Raw genomic sequence first — 21528 nt, forward strand, 5'->3', positions numbered from 1 at the left:
TATGCGAAGCAACATGCAATTTGTACAGACTATAAGATATTAAATATTTTCATGAGTGTATTTGATTTATGCGATTACCAACTTTTCTTATAAATTAGACAATTTTTGCATTGTCTTTGTGAATTTCTCACCCCTACTTTGTTTAAAGAAGAATAAAACTTTTAATTTGGACTGTCATCACTTCTTTCTAAAGAAGGGAAATTTGAATTCGACCACTTGAGATAGGACCATATGCTTATACTCAAGGTGCATGTATTATGTGTGTTTAAAAGTTGCATTATGAACTTCATATTCAGAAATTAGTTAAACAAAAGTCTAAAATTCAACATATTTAGCAAAACGTACGTAAAAGAAATACGACAAACACGAACACCAATGACTTTATAAGCATTAGCATGTTACGTTGTTACCAAACAAAGTATATCATTGTGTATGACTTACCTTGATCAATAAAGTTTTACAACATTGTTTAGTTCTTGTGATGTAGATCGGAGTCGATGGACTTTAGAGCGATCCAATAATATGTCAAGAAAAGGGTAGAACAGTCCTTGGAAATAAGCTGCACTTTGTATCTGGATACTGTTGGTATATTTCTTATAATCTAATTGGCGTGACAGAAACACACGCACTCAAAACCTCCGACGTCTCAGGCACAAGAAGTCGTGCCAAACTCAACAAATCAAAAACAGAGAGCTCGCACTTGGTTTTGGTCTTTGCGCGCGTGTCACTGTGATATGGTTTCGAGCTTTGTTTATGGCCTAAGAGACGCGTTTGAGCAACTGGACCTCTTTGTTTCTGAAAACCCAGCAGCCTTTTCTTAAGAAAAAAGATGAAACAGTGAGAAAAAGGATAGCACCCAGAAGCTGAAGAAGGAGAATGAGAAGGTTGGTGTTGTTTAGAGGAGCTGTGTTGTGGGTTGACTTCCTATTGTCAGCTTTTGGTGGCTTTCTCATGTTTTCTGGGTTCTTTCGTGTCTATTCATGACTTTTGTAACGGTCACTTTGCTTCCTGGAGGCAGCAAATGGTACGCTTCCTCACTAGAGTTTCTGCTTTTTTGTTAATTCTCGTATATTATGCATATGTATCAGGGATTTTGATGGGTTTTAGTTGGAATTTTCTTGTGTGTCAGTGTTATTGATGATCAAATTGGACTGTTTTTCATATTGTCTGCAACAAGTTTTGAACTTTGAGCAAAGAAATTGATGGGTTCTGGAAATTATATATCTTTTGGAATGTTACGTTTTCAAGCGGTACATACAGAAAGTATGGATTTTTGAGAATTTGTGAAATTTGTAATTGGCTTGGAGATTGATTTATTAACGAATTTGAAATTTTTAGTTGGAACATAAGCTGTTTGATTCATGTCCCAGATGATTTAATTGGAGTGAGAGTTTTATTTCTGGTTTTAGTTGTTGCTCAACTCTGCAGCTCTTACTGGGGTTGTATTTCTGAAATGCTTCTCAAGGAGTATATAATACATATTTCATAATCTTTATGCAATCTCGAGCAATTTTCAAGCTCCACTTTTTAAGATTGTAGCATCCTATGATTCTCTCTCTCTCTCTCTCTCTCTCTCTCTCTCTCTCTGTGGATTAGTATTTCTACATTTCAAATGAAATCGCATAGAAGATAGCTATAAGATGTCTTAAATTTTTTTTTAGTTGTTAAAAAGCATCCATTGTGGCCAATCCTTTCATGTACATGTAAATCACATGTTCTGTTTCTACATCTTCTTTATGCATCTTCCTGTATGGCCCTTCTATATTCTTTCTGTTCCCTTAATTCTGGATTGGACTCTATGGTTTACTTCTTTGTTTCTATATTCTCGTCTCTCTGAAATTTGACAAGGCGGTACTTTTGCAGGTTCCCAGGAAATATTCAGCTGTTTAAAGAAGCTCTTATGACCTTTGGCATTGAGAAGTGGATATTTGATAGATTTCTTAGCGTTTTCATGCAATATTAAAGCGGTGTTGTTGCTGGGTGTATGTAGTATTCTACCTGTTAGAGAAGCTCTCTAGATCTTTCACAGTTACACGTGCTTGTTCAGCTACGTCTGTTAGTAATTTAGGGATTAGTTTTTCTGTCGGGTGGATTGAACTTTGGTAATCTCATTCTGCAATCTGGTGGTTGGTTGAACTCTTTATGAGGCTAACCTCCTTTGGCAGGATAAACCCTTACAGATACTTAGGCATCATTTTGGGGCAAATCTCCTTTGGCAAAAGAGTTTGGTTCTTACAGAAGCAAACTCTTCACTTTAGTTTGTTGTAGGTATTTATCTTTGAGAAGTCAAAAACAACCAAAAAAAAAAAAAAATATTCAGCTCTGTTGGGCAAATCTCCTTTGGCAAAGTTACTGAAGTTCCGTCTGGTTGGCTTTCCTGTGTAGTGGATGAGAAGTGTTCATCTTTGTTGGACTTGTAATCACTTTATATCACCGTGGCATTCTGCTTGCTAGTTGCTACTTCAGGAAGCTTCAGCTCAACTTCTAGGAAAGATCTCATCGCCGATCGGGCAAATCTCGTTTGGCATTTCGAGTCCTCTGTTGACTCTTGTTAGCCTTTTAGGGCAAATCTCCTTTGGCATTTTGAGTCCTTAGTTGACTCTTGTTACCGCCCTCGGGCAAATCTCCTTTGGCATTAGATCTCCAGTTTTAGTGGTGAAAATACCCTACTGGAGATACTGGCACATTATCCTTGATAATATCCAGGAACTTCTGGTAAACTATCATTCTATCCTTTGAAGGCTACACAAACTATCTGATCCTTGTAGCAGTGCATACTAAGGGTTTCAACAGAAGATTAAGATCAGCCGGTGCTAATTGATATATTTCGTGGTAGAAGGTGTGTAGATGACATTACTATTCTGTACTCAGTTTTATGTTTTTAGTTCTTCCCACATATCTCTATCTTAGCACTACAGTTAAACAAATCCTAAGTTGCTCAACTATACATGTATTTTGTTCAGGTTTGTGTCCTTTCTTCGACAGCACTCATATCTTGCAACTCATTAAAGGTTATCCGAGTTTCTCTGGAGAACTGATTATTTTGTTCTCATTTTGCAACTTAGGTGAGGAATATAGCAAGGAATTGTTACTCTTTCCATTAATTTTCTTTTTGGTTGTTTTGTTATCCTGTAATTATGTATACATGCACGTATACATGCTGTAAATGCATATGCATAGATACTTTTAGTTATATGATCGAATTAACTTAAAATTGTACATGGGTATCTTCTGATAGGCATCTGAACGATGGATATGGTTCTTAGTGACTCTGATTGGGACAGTTACAGTGAGACTGGTAGCAATGAGGATCAAGAGGGAAACGAATATTTCTATGGTGGGCATGCCAGCAGCCTATTGTCTAGCCTCGAGGCTAGCATTGGGAAAATTGATGACTTTCTCTCATTCGAGAGGGGATTTATATATGGGGACATAGTAAGCTCCGTAAGAGATCCATCTGGACAGATGGGAAAAGTTGTTGGCATTAAGATGTCAGTTGATTTGGAGAGTGTGAATGGAAATATGATCAAAAATGTAAACCCGAAGAATCTGTCAAAGATCCGTCCCATTTCGGTGGGGGATTATGTTGTTTGTGGGCCTTGGCTTGGAAGGGTGGATAGAGTAGTTGACTGTGTAGCTGTTGTCTTTGACGATGGCACAGAGTGTGTGGTGACTGCTGTGGATCCAGAGAAGCTCGTACCCGTCTCCCCAAACATACTTGAAGACCCACAGTACCCATATTATCCAGGACAGAGAGTAAAGGTTAGGCTCTCAACTGTTTCCAAATCAAGTAGATGGTTTTGTGGTAACTGGAGGGAAAATCAAGATGAAGGAACTGTTTGTTCTTTGGAAGGAGGTTTAATGTATGTTGATTGGCTTGCCTCTGTTCTCGTAGGTTGTGGTTCGAATTTTCGTGCTCCTCCACATCTGCTGGATTCAAAGAAATTGACTTTGGTATCATGTTTCTCTCATGCCAATTGGCAGCTTGGTGACTGGTGTATGCTTGCAATTGCTGAGTGTAAAGGTTTTTCGGAGCAGGCTTTTCATAGAACTTCTACTTGTGAGCTCACTAACAAGCAAAACAATTCAGAAAGAGGATTTAAGAGAAGAAATCCCAAGTCAAAAATTGAGGAAATCTTTGTAATCTCAAAGACAAAGACCAAAGTTGATGTTCTGTGGCAAGATGGTAGCCAGTCTTTGGAAGTGGATTCACAGACATTAGTTCCGGTCAGTGTTGTAAATGATCATGAATTTTGGCCTGAACAGTTTGTCCTTGAAAAGGGAACTTATGATGATCCAAACTTGTTTAGCAGTCAAAGGTGGGGTGTTGTGCGTGGTGTGGATGCAAAGGAACGAACAGTAAAGGTGCAATGGAAAACTATAACTGCACCCGAAACAAATAATTTAGAGGAAGAGCAGATGGAGGAAGTTGTAAGTGCTTATGAACTTGTTGAGCACCCGGATTACTCCTACTGTTTTGGAGATTATGTGTTCAGGATGGTCCAGAATCAGTTTGATGAACAAGCTGATAAAAACTATCCGAACACAAGGTCTGACATGACTGAGGAGGTAGCTCTGGAAGAGAAGAACTTCAGTGGGGATCAAGCTGACTTCACAGATAAAAGTTACCTACCTTGCATTGGCAATGTTTTGGGCTTCATAGATGGTGCTGTAGAAGTGAGATGGGCAACTGGTATTACAAACAAGGTATCATTTTTAAGTCTATCCTTAGCTGATGTTGGTTTCCCATTTGATCTTCATAATCCTAATTTAAGTTCCCTGTTGGTATTTGATCTTCATAATCCTAATTTAAGTTCTCTGTTGGTCTTACAGGTGGCCCCATGTGAAATTTTCCGGTTTGATAAACATGAAGGTTCAGCTGCAATCCCCGTAGAAGATGACACTGAGGAATTGAACAAAGAGATAATTCAACATGAAAAACAACCTAATAACGAAGAAGGAAAGGTATATCCATCTCTCCCTTTCTCTCTATGACAAAGACTCTGAAAATATGTGGTCAGAGCCTGTATCATCTTGACTTTCCTCACAACAAGCTGAATAAGTTTTTATGTGTTCAGGATTCCTTGAATTTAGATGATGCTGCTAAAAGTTGTAAACCGTACACAAGCGAGTCTAGTTCCTATTTCCTTCCTCAAGCTGCCATTGGATTTTTCTCGAGCATCGCTGTGAGTCTCTTTGGATCCCATAGTTACACATCACTTTCAGGTCCTTCCCCATCAGTCTGTACTTCTGAAGTTGGAAAGGAATCCGGGATCTCCCATGAGAAAGGAATAGTAGAAACTCGTGATGTCTGCACTGAGCCACATTCAACATCTGAGTCTGACATTATTGGCAATGAAAATTTGAATCATGAAGGCGAAGACATTGAGGGGAACAGATATCTTCCATGTTTGAAAGACAAAGAGAATGCAGATCAGTTCAGGCAATTTGACATGCTTGCTGATTGTGCAGATCACCATTTTCATAGTGCCAGCAAGGAGTTGGCATTATCTCAGGTTAGAAGCTTGATGCGATATTCTTCAAAACACCATTTATATATTCATAGTATCATACAGTCATGATAGTCATTGTATTTCTTTCTATTTTTTCCCTCACAGGTAAAAAGAGGTTGGATGAAGAAGGTTCAGCAAGAGTGGAGCATCTTAGAGAAAGATCTTCCTGGTTAGCACTTCATCTTTTTGAACTTTAACGTGTCCATCTTTCTTTAGTTAAGTAAGCACTTAATAGCCAACTTATAGATTGTGTAACTAAACTCTGCTGTTATGAACAGAACAAATCTATGTCCGTGCGTTTGAGGAAAGGATGGATCTACTGCGGGCAGCCATTGTTGGTACACCAGGAACTCCATATCATGATGGGCTTTTCTTCTTTGACATTTATCTTCCACCAGAGTATCCTCATGAGCCACCTGTAAGTGTTACATATGACTAGTTGTGCTGTTCTTATTTTACAGTGATGTTTGTTAAGTTCTAACTGAGATAGTCCAACCTGAAATTCTATGCAGATGGTACACTACATTTCTGGTGGGCTACGTGTGAACCCGAACTTGTATGAGTCTGGAAAGGTCTGTCTCAGTCTGCTTAACACGTGGACTGGTACGGGCAGTGAAGTTTGGAATCCTGGGAGCTCCACCATTCTTCAAGTTCTTCTCTCCCTTCAGGCCCTTGTGCTTAATGACAGGCCATATTTCAATGAAGCTGGATATGATCAGCAGGTGGGAAGAACTGAGGGAGAGAAAAACTCAGTGAGCTATAATGAAAATGCATTCCTTATGACTTGCAAGTCCATGCTGTTTTCTCTCCAAAAGCCGCCTAAGGTACATTGCTTTATTCATCTCATTTACCAATGTACGTACTACTTTGACTTCCAATTTTTTTGTACGCATTCTAACTATGATGTTGGTGCAGCATTTTGAGGGGCTTGTGATGGAACACTTCACTCAGCGCTCTGAAAATATTCTAATGGCTTGTAAGGCATATATGGAGGGGGTTCCAATAGGGTGTGCTGTTGATTTTCAGAAAACCGATGATAAAGAGGGAAGCTCTACTGGGTTCAAAATTATGCTTGCTAAGCTCTTTCAGAAACTAATGGAGGCATTTTCTGCTAAGGGAATCGACTGCAACCAGTTCATCGCGCCAGGGAAATGAGAACGATGCAAAAGGTGCAAGCTTGTAATATACTAGGTACTCAAGGAAGAATTCCTGCTTTGTGTATAAATAAATCCATACAGTGTCAATGTGTGTTCAGTGTAAGATTGGTCATGTATGTTTCTGAATTTGTGATTGCTCTTTACCAGATAAGAGAAAACGATTCCCACACAGTTGTCGATATCTGTAAAAATAAATTGTCATGTTGTATCTGTTACATGCAAGAGCATGTAAAATTTGTGAATAAAAAGCAAGAGTTGAGTTGGTGTGTTAGATGATGCTTTCATACAACCCTCCATACAACCCTCTGTTATGGGAAAGATGAACCCATGAACTAAAATCTCATAATGCTCAAGGCTCTATGCGGATGCAGTTATTATTATTATTATTATTTTTTGGTTAGCGGATGCAGTTATTATTATTATTATTATTTTTTGGTTAACGGATGCAGTTATTTTTAGGCAAAGATATTTATGTGAAATGTGACAGTAGGGCTAAATTTGTTAAAAGACTGCAAAATGTACTAAATGCAATGAGTCATCTGAATTTCATTATTGACTGTAATAGGAAACGTATATACAGAGGAGAAAACCTTGCTAAAGAAAAAGACAAAACAGCGAAAGCTAATCCTGCTGCAATTACTAATTACAGATTTTCTGCATAATTGATCATTATTTGCTTAAAACTTACCCCAATGGTACATAAAAACAATTTGAATATGGGGACATGTTGAGAGGCGTTATGGGGGCTAACTATGATTTGGCAGAATAAGCCACACTGTTAGCTAGCTATAAGCCAGATCACAGCTCACTAGCAGAATTTTTGAGTTTCTTTCCTTAATAATTATAGGCGGTGATTTTTTCAAACATTTGTATTTATTGAATTTTAAAATGATTACACGAGTCAAAACAGCTTACATCTCAACTAAATATTCATGCTAAAGCTTATCTCTAAATACATTTTGTCATTCAGATTTTGTATTGATTGTACTCATAATGACTCATTAATTGCGAATTAGAAAAAAAAAAAAAACTATTTGATAGAAAATAATATATATATATATGTTATAAAATTTTATTTGAATAAAAAAGGAAAATTGTTTTTAAAGAAATAAAAAATAAATAAAGATACCCGCCCATTTAAGGGCCATCACCTTCTCCCTCAGCTTTCCCCTCTCCCCTCCACTTGACATCAATGGAACCCAATTCTTCTTCTTCATCTCCATTCCACCAATCTAGGGTTAGGGTTAGGGTTAGGGTTCCCTTCCTCTTCTTCTTGTTCATCTTCATCTTCATCTTCATCACCATCACTACACCATCAGCCCATGCAACTCCCTCCAATTTTCACTCCTTATACACCCAACACTGCAACGACGTCGTTCCAAACTCCCACCCCTTCCCCTCAAAACCGCTCCTCCACGACATCGGCACCGGTTACTTCACCGGCGGCGGCAGGCTTTTCACTCAAACCCACAACACAACCGCCTTGAATTTCCGGAAAGGCGTCAGCTTTCATGTCCAACATGGCGGCCCAGTCGTCAGAGGGAGCTTGGCTCTTAAAGTTGAATCTGCTCCGGTGATCTCACGGCTCAATGGGTACTATTCAGATTCCGGTGACAAGCTCTGTATGGTTGGTACTGTTTCTCACATCAGTTCCGAGTCTCTGGTTGTTCTGAAGCTTAATTATCCCAAAAATACTAGTATTTTCGATATTTTAGTGACCGGGACTTTGGAGAGTGTTTCTGATGAGATAGATTTTGAACCCATTTCGATACTGGGGTTATCTCGGAAATCTGGTTATCAGCCCACATTCATTGGGAATGGTCGTCTGAATGGCTCTTTGGTTGGTTATGATAGAGGGGAGCGTTTAGGTATGGATAGTTTAGCTCTAGAGAAATTTGGTCGTTCGAGCCGCAGTGTATGTAGCGTTGTTGGTGGTTTTGGTTTTAGAGTAGAAAGATATGAATTGGAATATGAGAGTGGTAATGGCAATCCTCTTGGTGGAGATGTTGGATATGTACCTAAGTTCTTTGTTTTTCGTAGGACTCGGTGTGAAGATGGGAAGATGCAGCTGTTGTTGGGGTTTCCCAACTCGAGTTTTCATGGACGGGGTAGTACTTTTCCCTTTGAACCTAGGACAAGTTTGATTGCTGAAGGGGAATGGATTGAGAAGGAGAATCGTGTGTTAGCTGTTGCGTGCCGGATTTTGAATTTTACGGAGTCATTGACTAATGCTTTTGTGGGAGATTGTTCGACTAGACTCAGCTTTAGGTTACCTGCACGGGTGTCTTTAAGAAATAGGTCTAGTATTGTGGGGCAAATTTGGAGCAACAGAACGGTGAATGACTCTGGTTACTTTGGTAAAATTGGGTTTCACAGAGTGTCGGAGCAGTTGATGAAATTCTTACCAGGTTACAAATACGAATTCACTGAGTATGACACGGTGAGGAAAACTTGTGATGAAAAGAAGACCAATGAAGGAAAAGGAAAGAAATACCCTGATGAGCATTTGTTGGAAATGAGACTTCAAATGGCAGTGAGAAACAGTACAGGGCAAACTGAATGGGTTCATGTATCCCCATTGTTTGTGGATGGTGATCGAAGTCATGCTGGGCTTTGGGATAAACAGCTGAAGAAAAGCCATAGTAGTGTGGTGAATATGAGCTATGATTTAACCTTCAGTTTCGTACATGGATATAATTTCTTTGATTATGGTACCTCAGTTTCAACAAAAGTATATGCTGAAGGAATATATGATAGGGATAATGGTAATCTATGCATGATAGCATGTAGGCATGTATTGTCAAAAGATCAAGAATTGATGGAAAAGGATATGCTAGACTGTGCTATCAAAATTAATCTCCAGTTTTCTCCATTGGATGCCAAGAATCGTAGAATTGTCAATGGGACTATTGAAAGCACAAGGAGAAAGTCAGACCCTCTTTATTTTGAGCCTATGGAGTTATTATACTCGGGTTCCATTACCGAAAGGCAAGCTGCAAAGTCCATTTCAAGAATGGACTTGGAGAATGTTATGGTTCTAATTTCCAACATCCTTGCATGTGTCTTTGTTGGCTGGCAGCTCTATTATGTGAAGAAACACCCAGATGTACTCCCATTCATCTCCATTGTGATGCTTGTTGTTCTCATTCTGGGGTACACGATTCCTCTTCTGTCCAACTTTGAAGCAATGTTTATGCGAAATGGTAACAACTGGCAGGATAAGTTTCTTGGCAGTGGTGAATGGCACAAGGTGAATGAAGTAATTGTCAGCGTGATGATGTTGGTAGTTTTCCTGCTGCAGCTACGGCTTCTCCAGCTGACCTGGTGCTCGAGACAAGGTAATGGAAGCCAGAAGTGCTTGAGGGATTCCGAGAGAAAGGTTCTTTTTACCACTTTACCACTATACATAGCTGGTGCATTGATTTCTTGTTTCGACCACCAGTGGATCCATACTCACCACACCTCATACATACCACTACGCATCCATTTGCCTCTTCATCTTGTTCGCCAGCGACACAATCTCTGGGATGACCTCAAGCCTTACAGTGGCTTTGTCCTGGACGGTTTCCTGCTCCCACAGATACTGTTCAACTTGTTCTTCAATTCAGGAGAAAAGGCTCTCACCTGTGCATTCTATTTCGGAACTACCATAATCCGTCTGTTGCCTCATGCATATGATCTTTACAGGGCTCATACATTTCCTCGGCTCCCTGCTCTCTATTTCTTTTATGCAAACCCGGCATCGGATTTTTTCTCCACTGCCTGGAACATCATCATTCCTTGCTGTGGTCTGTTGTTTGTCACCATTGTTTTCTTGCAGCAAAGGCTTGGTGGCCGTTGCATTCTTCCCATTAAATTTAGACAGACTTCTTGTGTATATGAGAAAGTCTCTGTCATCAGCAATGCCTAATTGTGAGGGACTATAAGTACCTTGAAACAAGTTTTGGTAATCTAACCGTGATTTTTTTTTTAGTCTCATTACCTTAGCCTAGTAATTATATGATGCCTCCACAAGTCTCTTTGAGTCGCAATATTACTTTATATATATTATTAGTATATTACCATGAATTACTGGTTTTTCTTTGACTGCTCGATATAGTTTGAGTTCAACTTGTTTTTGGCACATTTTTTTTTTCCCGAAAGAATTGACATAGCTTGAACTCAATATTGAAGTTCATAAGAAAAACCATCCAATTTTGAACACTGTATACATGCGGTTTACAAAACTCATGAACTTATCAAATATCCTTAAAAACCAGTTTGAACATGTTCATATCGAACTTATTTGTTAAATTTCGATTTGAGCTCATGTGTACCGAGCTTGATCACCTTTGTATTTGACTCGGCTCGTGTATTTTTACCATAATATTAACCTCAAGCTATTAAAGTTAAAAATAAATAAAATAAAAAATGGAACACATATAGTGAAAAACTACTGGAATTTGAACACTGATTTATGCAACTTATAAAGCTCATGAACAGTTTGTATCTTTTTATACTTAAAACTCGACTGGTAATAGTAAGATATATATTATTTATTTTTGATGAAGATCAAGTTGAGCCGGGCTTCAAATTTAAAATTTCGTATGTACTGAGCTTGATCACCTTTGCATTCGGCTCGACTCACCCATTTTTACCACAGTATTACCCTCAAGCTATTAAAGTTAGAGAGTTAAAAAAAAAAAAAAAAAAAAAAAAAAGAGGAAATGGAATACCTATATATTCTTGCTCAAGTTCCTGCGCTTCTTCTTCTCTAGCTCTCTCCTTCATTGCTAGCAGAGCTATGGAGACCAATTTAAAATCTAGGGTTGGGGCTCTTCCAATTTCCCCAACCACTCCTCTACAAACCCATAAATCCCTACTCACTCCCCTCCTCCTCCTCCTCTTCTTCTTCTTCATCAATTTCACCCCCACAGCTTCAACCCTGAACCAAATCCCCAATCTTGATCAACTATACTCCAGACACTGCAACGACGTCGTTCCCAAATCGGAGACGCACCCCAAGTGGTTCCTCACCACCCTCTCCAGCCAAGACCTCGGATTCCACAGCAGTTACTTCACCGGCGGCGATCGGCTTTTCAATCAGAGCTCCGGCGGCCGCAAAGCTCTCATCTTCCGGCCCAACTACGTAGCTCGAACCCTAGCCGATGGAATTTTCCATGTCAAAGGAAGTATGGATCTTCAATCTCTTCTGGGCTATTCGACTCGCCGGAATCTGAAGTTGGTTAAGCCCAGAATTCCGGTCCGGCGGGGCGTAGTGAGGTTTAGGCTTGATGGGTATTATTCAGAATCGTCAAAGAAGCTGTGTATGATTGGGAAAGTTATGTCCATGTATAATGCAGGTAAGTTTGAGGCTAGTGTTGTTCTTAAGCTTAATTATCCGAAATGGTCTAGTGTTTATGATAGTTTGATTACTGGGAGTTTAGAGAGCGTTGTTATTGCTGAGGGCGATGATGGTAAGAATTATTTTGATCCCGTTTTGATGTTGGGTTTGTCTGTGAAACGTAATTATGAGTATACATTTGTTGGGAAAGATAGGCTGAGTAGTTTTCCGAGTAGTGTTGATAGAGGAGAGAGTATAGCTTTGGAGAATTTGAATGATTCGAGACGTGATTTGTGTAGGTTGCTTGGCAACCGTCTTGAGAGATATGAATTGGTGTATGGGAGTGAGTGTGGGGGTGTGAATTGCAATCCTGTTGGTGGGGATGTTGGATATGTACCTGGCTCGTTGGTTTTTTATGGGACTCGGTGTACAGAAGGGAGGAAAGTGCAGATGTTGTTGGGGTTTTCCAACTCCAGTGTAGATGAATACATAAGATTTCCATTTGTGCCTAGCACGACGTTCATTGCTGAAGGGGAATGGGATGAGAAGGGGAATCGTCTATGCGCGGTTGCGTGTAGGATTTTGAATTTTACAGAATCTTTGACTAGTGCTCGTGTTGGAGACTGCTCAACTAAACTCAGCTTGAGATTTCCAGTAAAGTTGTCTTTACAAAATAGGTCTGCTGTTGTGGGGCAAATTTGGAGCGACAAAAAAGCGAGTGATCCAGGTTACTTCAGTAAAATTGGGTTCCAAGGTTTGTCGGGATGGTTAGTGAAACTCTTAGGATACAAATATGAATATTCTGTGAACGACAACCTGAGAAAAACATGTGCGGAAAAGAGGGCTGGGAGAGGCAAAGGAAAGCGATATCCTGAGGAGTATTCATCAGATCTGAAATTTGACATGAGAGTGAGCAACAGCAAAGGACAAGTTGCATGGGGTTATTCATCCCCGTTATTTGTTGATGATGACCGGATTTATGGACGCCGGTTTTGGGATAAACCACAGGAAACAGAAGTACCAAGTCGTCGGAAGAAAAGCCATAGCAGTCCGATGAACATTACCTATAAGTTGAGCTTCACACGTGGTGTTCAATTTTTTCATGATGTCTTCCCATCTAAAGCAGAACTAGCTGCTGAAGGAATATATGATAGAGATTATGGAAACCTATGCATGATAGGATGTAGGCATGTACCATCCAAGGAACAAAATTCGATTAAAAAGGATATGTTAGACTGTTCTGTTAAAATTGATGTACACTTTCCTCCATTGGATACCAAGGATGGCCAGAATGTCAAGGGAACTATTGAAAGCACGAGGAATAAGTCAGACCCTCTTTATTTTGAACGTATTGACTTCTCTTCGACTTCAATTTACCATAATCAAGCTGCTGCATCCATTACGAGAATTGATTTTGAGATTGTTATGGTTTTGATTTCCAATACACTTGCATGTGCTTTTGTCGGATGGCAGCTCTATTTTGTGAAGAAAAACCCAGATGTGCTCCCATTCACTTCAATTGTCATGCTCATTGTTCTTACTCTGGGATACGTGATTCCTCTTCTGTTCAACTTTGAAGCAATGCTTGCACCAAACCAAAGCAAGCAGAGTACTTTTCTTGGGATTGGTGGATGGCTTCAGGTTAATGAAGTAATGGTCAGGGTGATAATGTTGGTAACTTTCATTTTGCAGCTGCTTCTTGTCCAACTGACCTGGTCATCGAGACAAGGTGATAATAGCCAGAAGAGCTTGATGGATTCTGAGAGGAAGGTTCTTTATGCCACCTTACTATTGTACATAGCTGGTGCACTGATTACTTGCTCTGTCCACCAGTGGATGAGTACTCACCAGACCTCATACAGGCCATTTCATCGCAAGCTTCGGCGAGTGGCTAACCTATGGCATCTTGTTCACCCGCAACGCTCTCTCTGGGACGACCTCAAGTCTTATGCTGGATTCATCCTGGACGGTTTTCTACTCCCGCAAATATTGTTCAACTTATTCATCAATTCAGGTGAAAAGGCTCTGTCCTGTGCCTTTTACTTTGGAACCACCATGATTCGTCTGCTGCCTCATGCTTATGATCTGTACAGAGCTCGCGCTTACACATGGTTACTTGCTTTCTCATATATTTATGGAAACCCCAAAACCGATTTTTTCTCCACTGCCTGGAACATAATCATACCCTGTTGTTGTCTGCTGCTTGCTGCCATTATTTTCTTGCAGCAAAGGTTTGGCGGCCGTTGCATCCTTCCCAAAATATTTGGGCATTCCACTGTATATGAAAAGGTCCCTGTCATCAGCAATGAGGAATTGTGAGGGAATACCTTGAAATAATTTTTTGATAATTGAATTTATTCATATACCATTCAATTTTTAGTCAAAGATCTAGTACTTTCTCCATTTGTGCCTTTTAGATTACAAGCAAGCTGTAAGTAGTAATATGATCAGGTATTTTTTCCATTGTCAATGGTTGCTTTTTGTGATTGATTTTCATTTCTTCGTGTAATTTTCTGGTGAGAGAGTATCAGATCTTCCCATGAAATTGTGATGGCACTGTGTAAAATCAACTGAATCAAAATAGTGGGAGCAATATGCTCAAAAGAAAACTGGAAATGAGGGCAAATCCACAAATGCCATTAATACGCTCTGAAAAACCTAGCATAGAAGCTACACTAGATATGAACAATATGTACAAAACCAGATCCTGAATAAACCACTCTACCAATAACTTGAGATGCACCCTGTTTCATTTTCATTACAAGATCTCTACTCTAACCTAGCCGGAATCAGAATTGTGAACACCCAATCGATTGAGGAAGATGTTGCTGATTAACTACGAACCAGAAGCCGAATTCACCAATTAAAGAATCAGGTGAGCAACAGCACATACCTGAAACAGAAGTAATACGGTTAAGATTATTTGGTCACAAGACTGATATGATTCAATATACAGTATTACTAATATAAATACATGCAGCTACCTTGGTCAGTAAAATACGAGTACAGCCTACTTGGGTTTTTTACACCTAGACCCCCATCAGGACCTGAAACATAAAACGATCTGGTTAGATTATTGTAATTGGCTAAAGACTACAAGAAAGTGAACCCAAGTACAAGTGATCGATGAGTATAACCACATTCCGTCTCCTAATATTCAGCAATAACTACAACTTAAACAGATTTTCAAACCCAGAACCAAAAAGTGAGCCTAGATCTAACAATAAAACGGCTTTGCAGTTCAATGTTTAAAGAGACGACAAATCCTTCCACCCTATAGTATTCATCAAGTAATCTAAGCCTATGATATGATTTAATGAACTCAGACTATACAAGTAGTCCAAGGGTGGGTTTATCCACCCAATACAAAAACCTAGAACCAAATTAATCGTATCAATTTTTGTTGTTTGAATTCAAAACGAATCCATAGGACGGACTCTGAAAAAAAAAAAAACATGATGATCGACACATATCCCTAGTACCGATCAAAAATAAAAGTTGGTTGAACACGTGATGGAGGATTACAGAAGTTTTGAATGGCTTGAGTACCTCCAAATACAGCTCAGTTAGACTTTTTGCCAGTAAGGATACGAGATATCTGGAGACCTCTGCTGAATGCTTCATTGAACAAGATCCTGGTCTGCATTGACTGAAATCCAGGTAACCATGACAGCAGCGCCACAGGAGCCATAACAGTTACTCCAAAAAGCATATCATAAATTCGAGCCAAGGAAACCACAGTATCCCACACCACTGTGGTCTGCAGAAAAGGTCTAAGCACTTGAGCTATTAAAATTATACCCCAGCCAGTAGGGATGAATGCCAAGAGACTTGAGAGAATGTCAAGGAACTTGAATCTAGTGAACTCCAGCAGTAAAACAATAAAGAGTACCATAACCTTTATGACACAAAGCTGAACTAGCCGGTAGTATATATGTTTCTTCGCTGCATATTTGTTCTGAGCCCAGGATATGGTCATATAAATCCCAACAGCTACAACCATGTATATCCAAGACAGCAAGTAAACACCTATACTTTTGTTTCCATGGACAATACGTAGTTGATACACAACACCATACTGGAAGAAGAAGAAACGAAGATCCAAAATAATTTCCAATAGCTTTCCCCAAAGCCCAGTTGTTCTCAAATGGTCCTGTTCCTCATACCACCATGTTTCCCAGCTCAGTTCAGCTTTTGTAAACACCCCTCCAGAATACCATAACCAACTTATAAAATCATCAAAGTCATAGACAGTTTTCAGCCAATCAAATCCAGAAGGGTTAAAAATAAAGGGAGCCAGCATCCATGACACTACCAGAAACCAGCTTGAGATACTCATGCCAATGTAAACAAAGGTATCTCGAGCCACGCTGGTATGAGCAGCATACACTACTAAAATAATCCCAAGCTCAATTGCCTTCACAAAATGGCTGCGAGAGTAGAGTCGATAGTTCTCAGCAAAGCTCTTGTGCTGGACCACAAAGCCACGTCCAGTTGCTCGGTACTTTGCACCCCCATGAAGAATAGTACGACCAAAGTAATGGGTACGGGTTCCCATGGAGAATGTGTAAAAGACTGAAGCAAGCTGCAACTGCATTGTTAAGAACTCCCAAACTGCTGTAAGGAAACCCTGTTCGAGAGAGTTCTCAACAATCATTGGAAGGGCGGTGAACAGCCCTAGCTGGATAATGAACTGCTGATTTAACATCACACCAACTGCTTTATTGTTGCTTGTGTCAAGATCGTCCTCGACACCACTGAGAGCAAGAAAAAGGCGGCCCCACAAGAATGAATAAACAGTCAGTACCACTATCATCGTGTTAAAGTAGAACCCAACAGTTGAATAGAAAAATGAAAGCATCCGAAAGAAGTCCAATCTATGACCCAATCGATACACATCTCTGCTCAAAGCCTGCTCACCGTTGCCACTAGCAACCTTGGCCTCAAACATGGAGATCTGATTCAACCCAACATCCCTTCCCTTGCCCACCTGTATATATTCATGGTGAGTCACATTGCCACCTCGCAGTGTGCAATTGAAGCCAGCAAATATGTCCTCACTGATATTGATAACTTTAGAAGCCTTGCTGATTCCACCCCGCTGCAAGAACCAGAACCTGTCAAACACATCTGGGTGACCATAGTGCATTCGCACCTTCAAAGGGTTTGCCAGAACACGCTGGTTCAGGGTCACAAAACTCATCTCCTGAGCAGACATGAACCAAGCAAGGGATGATACAGAACCTGTGAAGATATCCTCACGGACACCCAAGATAGTTGGCTTTCTGAGGCCATAAAAGCTCTTGAATTCCTCCAGCAAATTCCGCATTTTGAGTGCCTCCTCAAAAGAATTGTCTTGGTTCATGTCAATTGTCTGAATTGCATCACCCCTGGTAAAGATTATGGCATGGTTTTGATTCTCTGGTTTGCCTTCACCGAGCTTCAGGGGACCAGGCAACCTGATCCGATAGATCTCTACCTCCCTTTGGATCTGCTGATCAAATTTAACAAGCACAGAGTAATACTCAACCTCATCTCTCCCCAACACAACCTCATCAACATAGGCCACTCGAAGGGCCTCATTGTTTTTCATCAGAAATAATATCTCCTCAGCACGGGGATCTCCCTTAGCCTTATGCTGCCCATATAGTTGGCAGGCAACCACATACGTGAATTTCAACATAGCAATGCCATGTTCATGGCCCTTGAATAAGTAAGCCACACTGGCTGTTCTTCCGAGTTTTCGTGAAGCTGGTTGCAAACCTGACTGTACACCATCCGTAATGTTATTTTGGGTCATCAAACCATGAGAGGCAACTTGCTGTGATCCATCCCTTATATCCATCTCAGATGCAGAATCAAGAAAGGCAAGCATCTTCAGTGCCCTATAGTAGTACATCATTCCTCTCACAGTACGCGATAATGTCTGGCCCCTGTATGATGCCCAAACGCGGAGATCCCTTGCCTTCGTAGTAAAGAGTTCCTCGTCATTCTTCATGCCCTCTCTGTACATCCGTTCCAGAAAGTTTGTCCACTCACCTTCATAAATCTTCTGCAGATAAAACAAGGTGGAAATCCCATCTTCGTTCTCAGATCGAAGAGATTCTTTGCCATACAACACTTCCTCATCATAATATGGAGTCAGGACACTGAAAGCCATCATTTTCTCAACATAGGGAGCACGGGGCATATTCATGAAAAGTGAATTGCTAAAGAAAGCAATGCGCTTTCTTGCATCAATATTCACTGGGACATTCTGCATCGAGTCTCTAGAAGTGAGAATTGTATGCAGACGTCGCAGATGCCTAAAGAAGGTTGCATCCTCATCATCAGGAAACTGAATCGCATTTTCAAAAAGCAAGCCTTCTTCAGTGGATCTACTACGAGTTGCCAGGCCTTCCACCCTCAATGTCTGCATGGACCTCATTACCCTTGGGAATTCACGAACAGAGAGTTCATACAGGGCCTGCAATATATCCACTATCTTACTTGTATCTTTCTTTAATTGCAGCAGAAGGTCAATAAGAGAAATTAACTTGGCATGAATTTGCGGAAGCAGAGACATCCTGTACGTAACCACGAACTTCTGATTCTCAATACATTGATCCATCTCCCTGAAAAAATGGTCAACGATGGAATTTTCTTCTGTGCCATCTCTAACAACCGTAAGAAGCAGATACCTTATGCTATCATAAGCTTCAATGATAGCACAGCGCCGATACTCACTCTTGCATATCCTCAACCAAAGCAACTGATCAGGTTCGTCTGGCAGCTCCGTTGCCTGACGTAGAGCAAGCAATAGCTCATTTGCAAGGAGGAAACACGGCCAGCGAATAACTCTAATGTGCCAACAATTAGGTGGCAGTTCCATGAGCTCAAGTTCTCCATCACTGATAAGATCTTCCTCCCTGAAAGTTGTCATGATTTCATTCCATATCAAGGCAAACCTGGTAGCTTCTATTTGGCTTGATTCAGTCTTCTTGTAGTCTTGACCAAGTCCATACCGCAACCTCAGCCTGTGTATGGCATCGCGGAGTTTCTTCACCATTGTCAGCTCAGGACGTAATGGCTGCTCCTCTGGCATGAGATTAAATTGCAATGCACTAGCAAAAAACTGAAACCTAAGCCTCAGCTGTTTGATATTCCTTATCTCCCCCAAATGTGAAAACAGCCCAATTGTTGCACCAATAAAGGATGAGTGAACGGCATACCATATCTGCAGATCCATCAGGTAAATCAACACAACCGGAATCCACAACAACACAACTGCTATTACATTAGTCCCCTCAAAAAAAACATGCATCTTGTATGTGTGAACCTTAATCTTCATGAGAGTCTTTGTCGTGTTAACAAGCGGCTTGATCTGAAGGAAATAACTGAAAGCAAACTTTGAAGCCAACACGATAATCCAGAACACTGTGTATTTGACATTACTGACAAGCCCTTCCCTCAGTGCGCGACCAACAAAAATCCGGGTGTGAAACCACCACGTAAACACATAAATTGCATTACAATTTAACTCTTCAATGAAGTTCCTCACCCAAGGAACTATAAACAGAACCAATGCCAGCAATTCTGGAATAACAAAAAACAGTACAGCCCAACAAAAATCAACAATCTTGCTATTTGCTTCAGCAGACCACCTCCCATCGGAATTCTTCTGAGCCCAAATGCCCGCATAAAACACCGCAAATAGAATAGTCCACGTTATTGCAACCGCCACCTTTAGCACCATTCTCACCCCAAGCAACATAGTCTCCCTCGTCACCAAACTATACTGAGTCCCAGCATCAAGCACTGCCTGAAGCACCCTAAGACCCCCCCAAGTAATAAACACAGTCAACAACCGCGCCTGCACGTCCCTACTCTCCAATGCCGTCCACGGATACTCTTTCCCCTCCCAAGCCACAATAAGAGCAGCTTGCAAAAACAAGATCAACAACACCCACAGCTTGTCGAAGCTCCTAAACAGATTCCAAAACGACCTCTGCTCCACAAACCCAGTCTTCCCCACCCTCCTCTCCTTCGGAGTTGTACTGAAAAAATTACTCCTGTAATCAATAGGCCATTTGAGACTCTTGAAACACCTCCTGGACCAAAAGTACTCATTGATATCATCATAGTTGCGCCAGGCCGAGTGCGGCCTGGTGCCATTTCTACTGTCCTCAACCTCATCCTTAATAGTAACGTAAATCGGCATAATCACACTCTTCAAAAAAGCATTTTCACCGGAGACAGAGGGGACAAAGGGCCGACCCGTCTCGGGGTCAATGTCCTCGTCAAGGACCTGATTGAGCTCCATAGCCATATGATGGTAAATGTAACAAATACACTCGGGAGTAAATCTCAGGTTACCGGACTCACCCCAGACGAGCAGGTACAGCGCCACGTAGAGCAGCTCGCGGCGGAGATCGGGGCGGCGACGGGAAACGACGGCGTTTGATCTGCGGCCGAGGTAGGCGCACCAGGAGGTGTAGTTTTCGAGCAATTTGCGGCGGAAGCGGCGGAGGACGCCGGGCTCGAGGACGTCGGCGAGGTTGGGCGGAGGCTGGAGCTGCATTTGGGAGTTGGCGAGGTGGAGGACCAGGTGCTCCCGCTGGTTCCGAACGTTGTCGGTTTGGAAACCGAAGAAGATTCCGAGCCAGTTCATCAGGTCGTAGTCGCTTTTCCAAGGCACGAACGGCGGCTTCCGGAGGTCCCCGACGGCGCGAAGGGCGGCCGCCGCGGCGCGTATCTCCGGGTAGCGGAGGGAGGGGTGGTCGGCGAGGAGGTTGTGGATGGGGATTATGTTGAAGGCCTCTTGCATCTCCGGCAGCGCGTAGGCGCGCGTGGCCGGCATACGTTGCCGGAGATTCATTGCTGAGAGCTTTTCAGGTTCCCACAGGGAAAGTGCTTGGGTTTTAAAGTGTTGCGGTTTTCAGGTTCATTTCTCGGTGTGGGAGTGGAAACGTGGTCTGTGGGTTTAAGGGCTTTAAAGAATCGTGCACGCATAAGATTGAAAGGTTTCGAATTTTGATTGGATCAGAGGGAGGAGTGTAACAGTCTTACAGAGTAATGTGTCCGTTGCGGAGTGTGGAGTTTACGCGCCAGATGGAGCGTTGTGGGGGCGCGACGAGGGGATATCTTTTGGTGGGAAAGTGGGGGCCCTGGTGGGTCCTACCTGGAATATCTGAATGTCTTGCATTATTTATCCGAATCAAGCAGCCCACGTGGAGGGAAACGACGACGTATGGTGGAGATTATGAACTTGAAATTGGACCCAATCCAATGGGCTGTGCCCTACTGCACATGAGTAATGAGGAGAGTCTGCGGAAAAAGGGATTTAGTAACAAAAAGAGAGCAAGCAAAAGAAAATGACTTTTGAAAAGTGGATTTATTCCTGGAAATAATGATGTAAAGGAAAGAAAAGTTACACACGATAAGGACGGCGGTAAGGATACAAAAAAATTACCAGAAAGAGAAGGGAAATTTGTAGTCGCAATCTAGTAAATAAGTTGATCATTACGTAAGTCGGATTTGTGTTGTTGAGAAAAGT

General features: G+C 41.3%; 4 protein-coding genes and 1 non-coding gene across 5 annotated transcripts; 3 read left to right on the forward strand and 2 right to left on the reverse strand.

Moving 5' to 3' along the window:
* Positions 1 to 570: 570 nt before the first annotated feature.
* On the forward strand, positions 571 to 6941 carry LOC133729613 (probable ubiquitin-conjugating enzyme E2 24). The gene is made up of 10 exons (XM_062157170.1): positions 571 to 1024; positions 1864 to 2839; positions 2964 to 3065; positions 3239 to 4707; positions 4834 to 4965; positions 5079 to 5516; positions 5619 to 5682; positions 5792 to 5931; positions 6026 to 6337; positions 6429 to 6941. Exons 4-10 carry the CDS (start codon positions 3250 to 3252, stop codon positions 6666 to 6668), a joined length of 2784 nt encoding a protein of 927 aa, XP_062013154.1. The 5' UTR covers positions 571 to 1024; positions 1864 to 2839; positions 2964 to 3065; positions 3239 to 3249; the 3' UTR covers positions 6669 to 6941.
* A 1353-nt stretch (positions 6942 to 8294) lies between these two features.
* LOC133731368 (uncharacterized) lies at positions 8295 to 10580 on the forward strand. The gene has a single exon (XM_062158757.1). The coding sequence runs from the start codon at positions 8295 to 8297 to the stop codon at positions 10578 to 10580; it is 2286 nt and encodes a 761-aa protein (XP_062014741.1).
* An 832-nt stretch (positions 10581 to 11412) lies between these two features.
* On the forward strand, positions 11413 to 14396 carry LOC133729615 (uncharacterized). Its single transcript, XM_062157172.1, has one exon. It carries the CDS (start codon positions 11454 to 11456, stop codon positions 14310 to 14312), a length of 2859 nt encoding a protein of 952 aa, XP_062013156.1. The 5' UTR covers positions 11413 to 11453; the 3' UTR covers positions 14313 to 14396.
* A 213-nt stretch (positions 14397 to 14609) lies between these two features.
* Positions 14610 to 21044, reverse strand: LOC133729614 (callose synthase 11-like). The gene is made up of 3 exons (XM_062157171.1): positions 15543 to 21044; positions 14978 to 15040; positions 14610 to 14886 (listed from the first exon to the last, which is right to left on the reverse strand). The coding sequence occupies exon 1, from the start codon at positions 20848 to 20850 to the stop codon at positions 15556 to 15558; it is 5295 nt and encodes a 1764-aa protein (XP_062013155.1). The 5' UTR covers positions 20851 to 21044; the 3' UTR covers positions 14610 to 14886; positions 14978 to 15040; positions 15543 to 15555.
* LOC133734917 (small nucleolar RNA J33) lies at positions 17827 to 17906 on the reverse strand. The gene has a single exon (XR_009858662.1). It is a non-coding gene; the product is annotated as a small nucleolar RNA J33 (small nucleolar RNA).
* Positions 21045 to 21528: the final 484 nt, after the last annotated feature.

Source organism: Rosa rugosa, chromosome 2, assembly GCF_958449725.1.
Source record: "Rosa rugosa chromosome 2, drRosRugo1.1, whole genome shotgun sequence".
NCBI lineage: Eukaryota > Viridiplantae > Streptophyta > Magnoliopsida > Rosales > Rosaceae > Rosa > Rosa rugosa.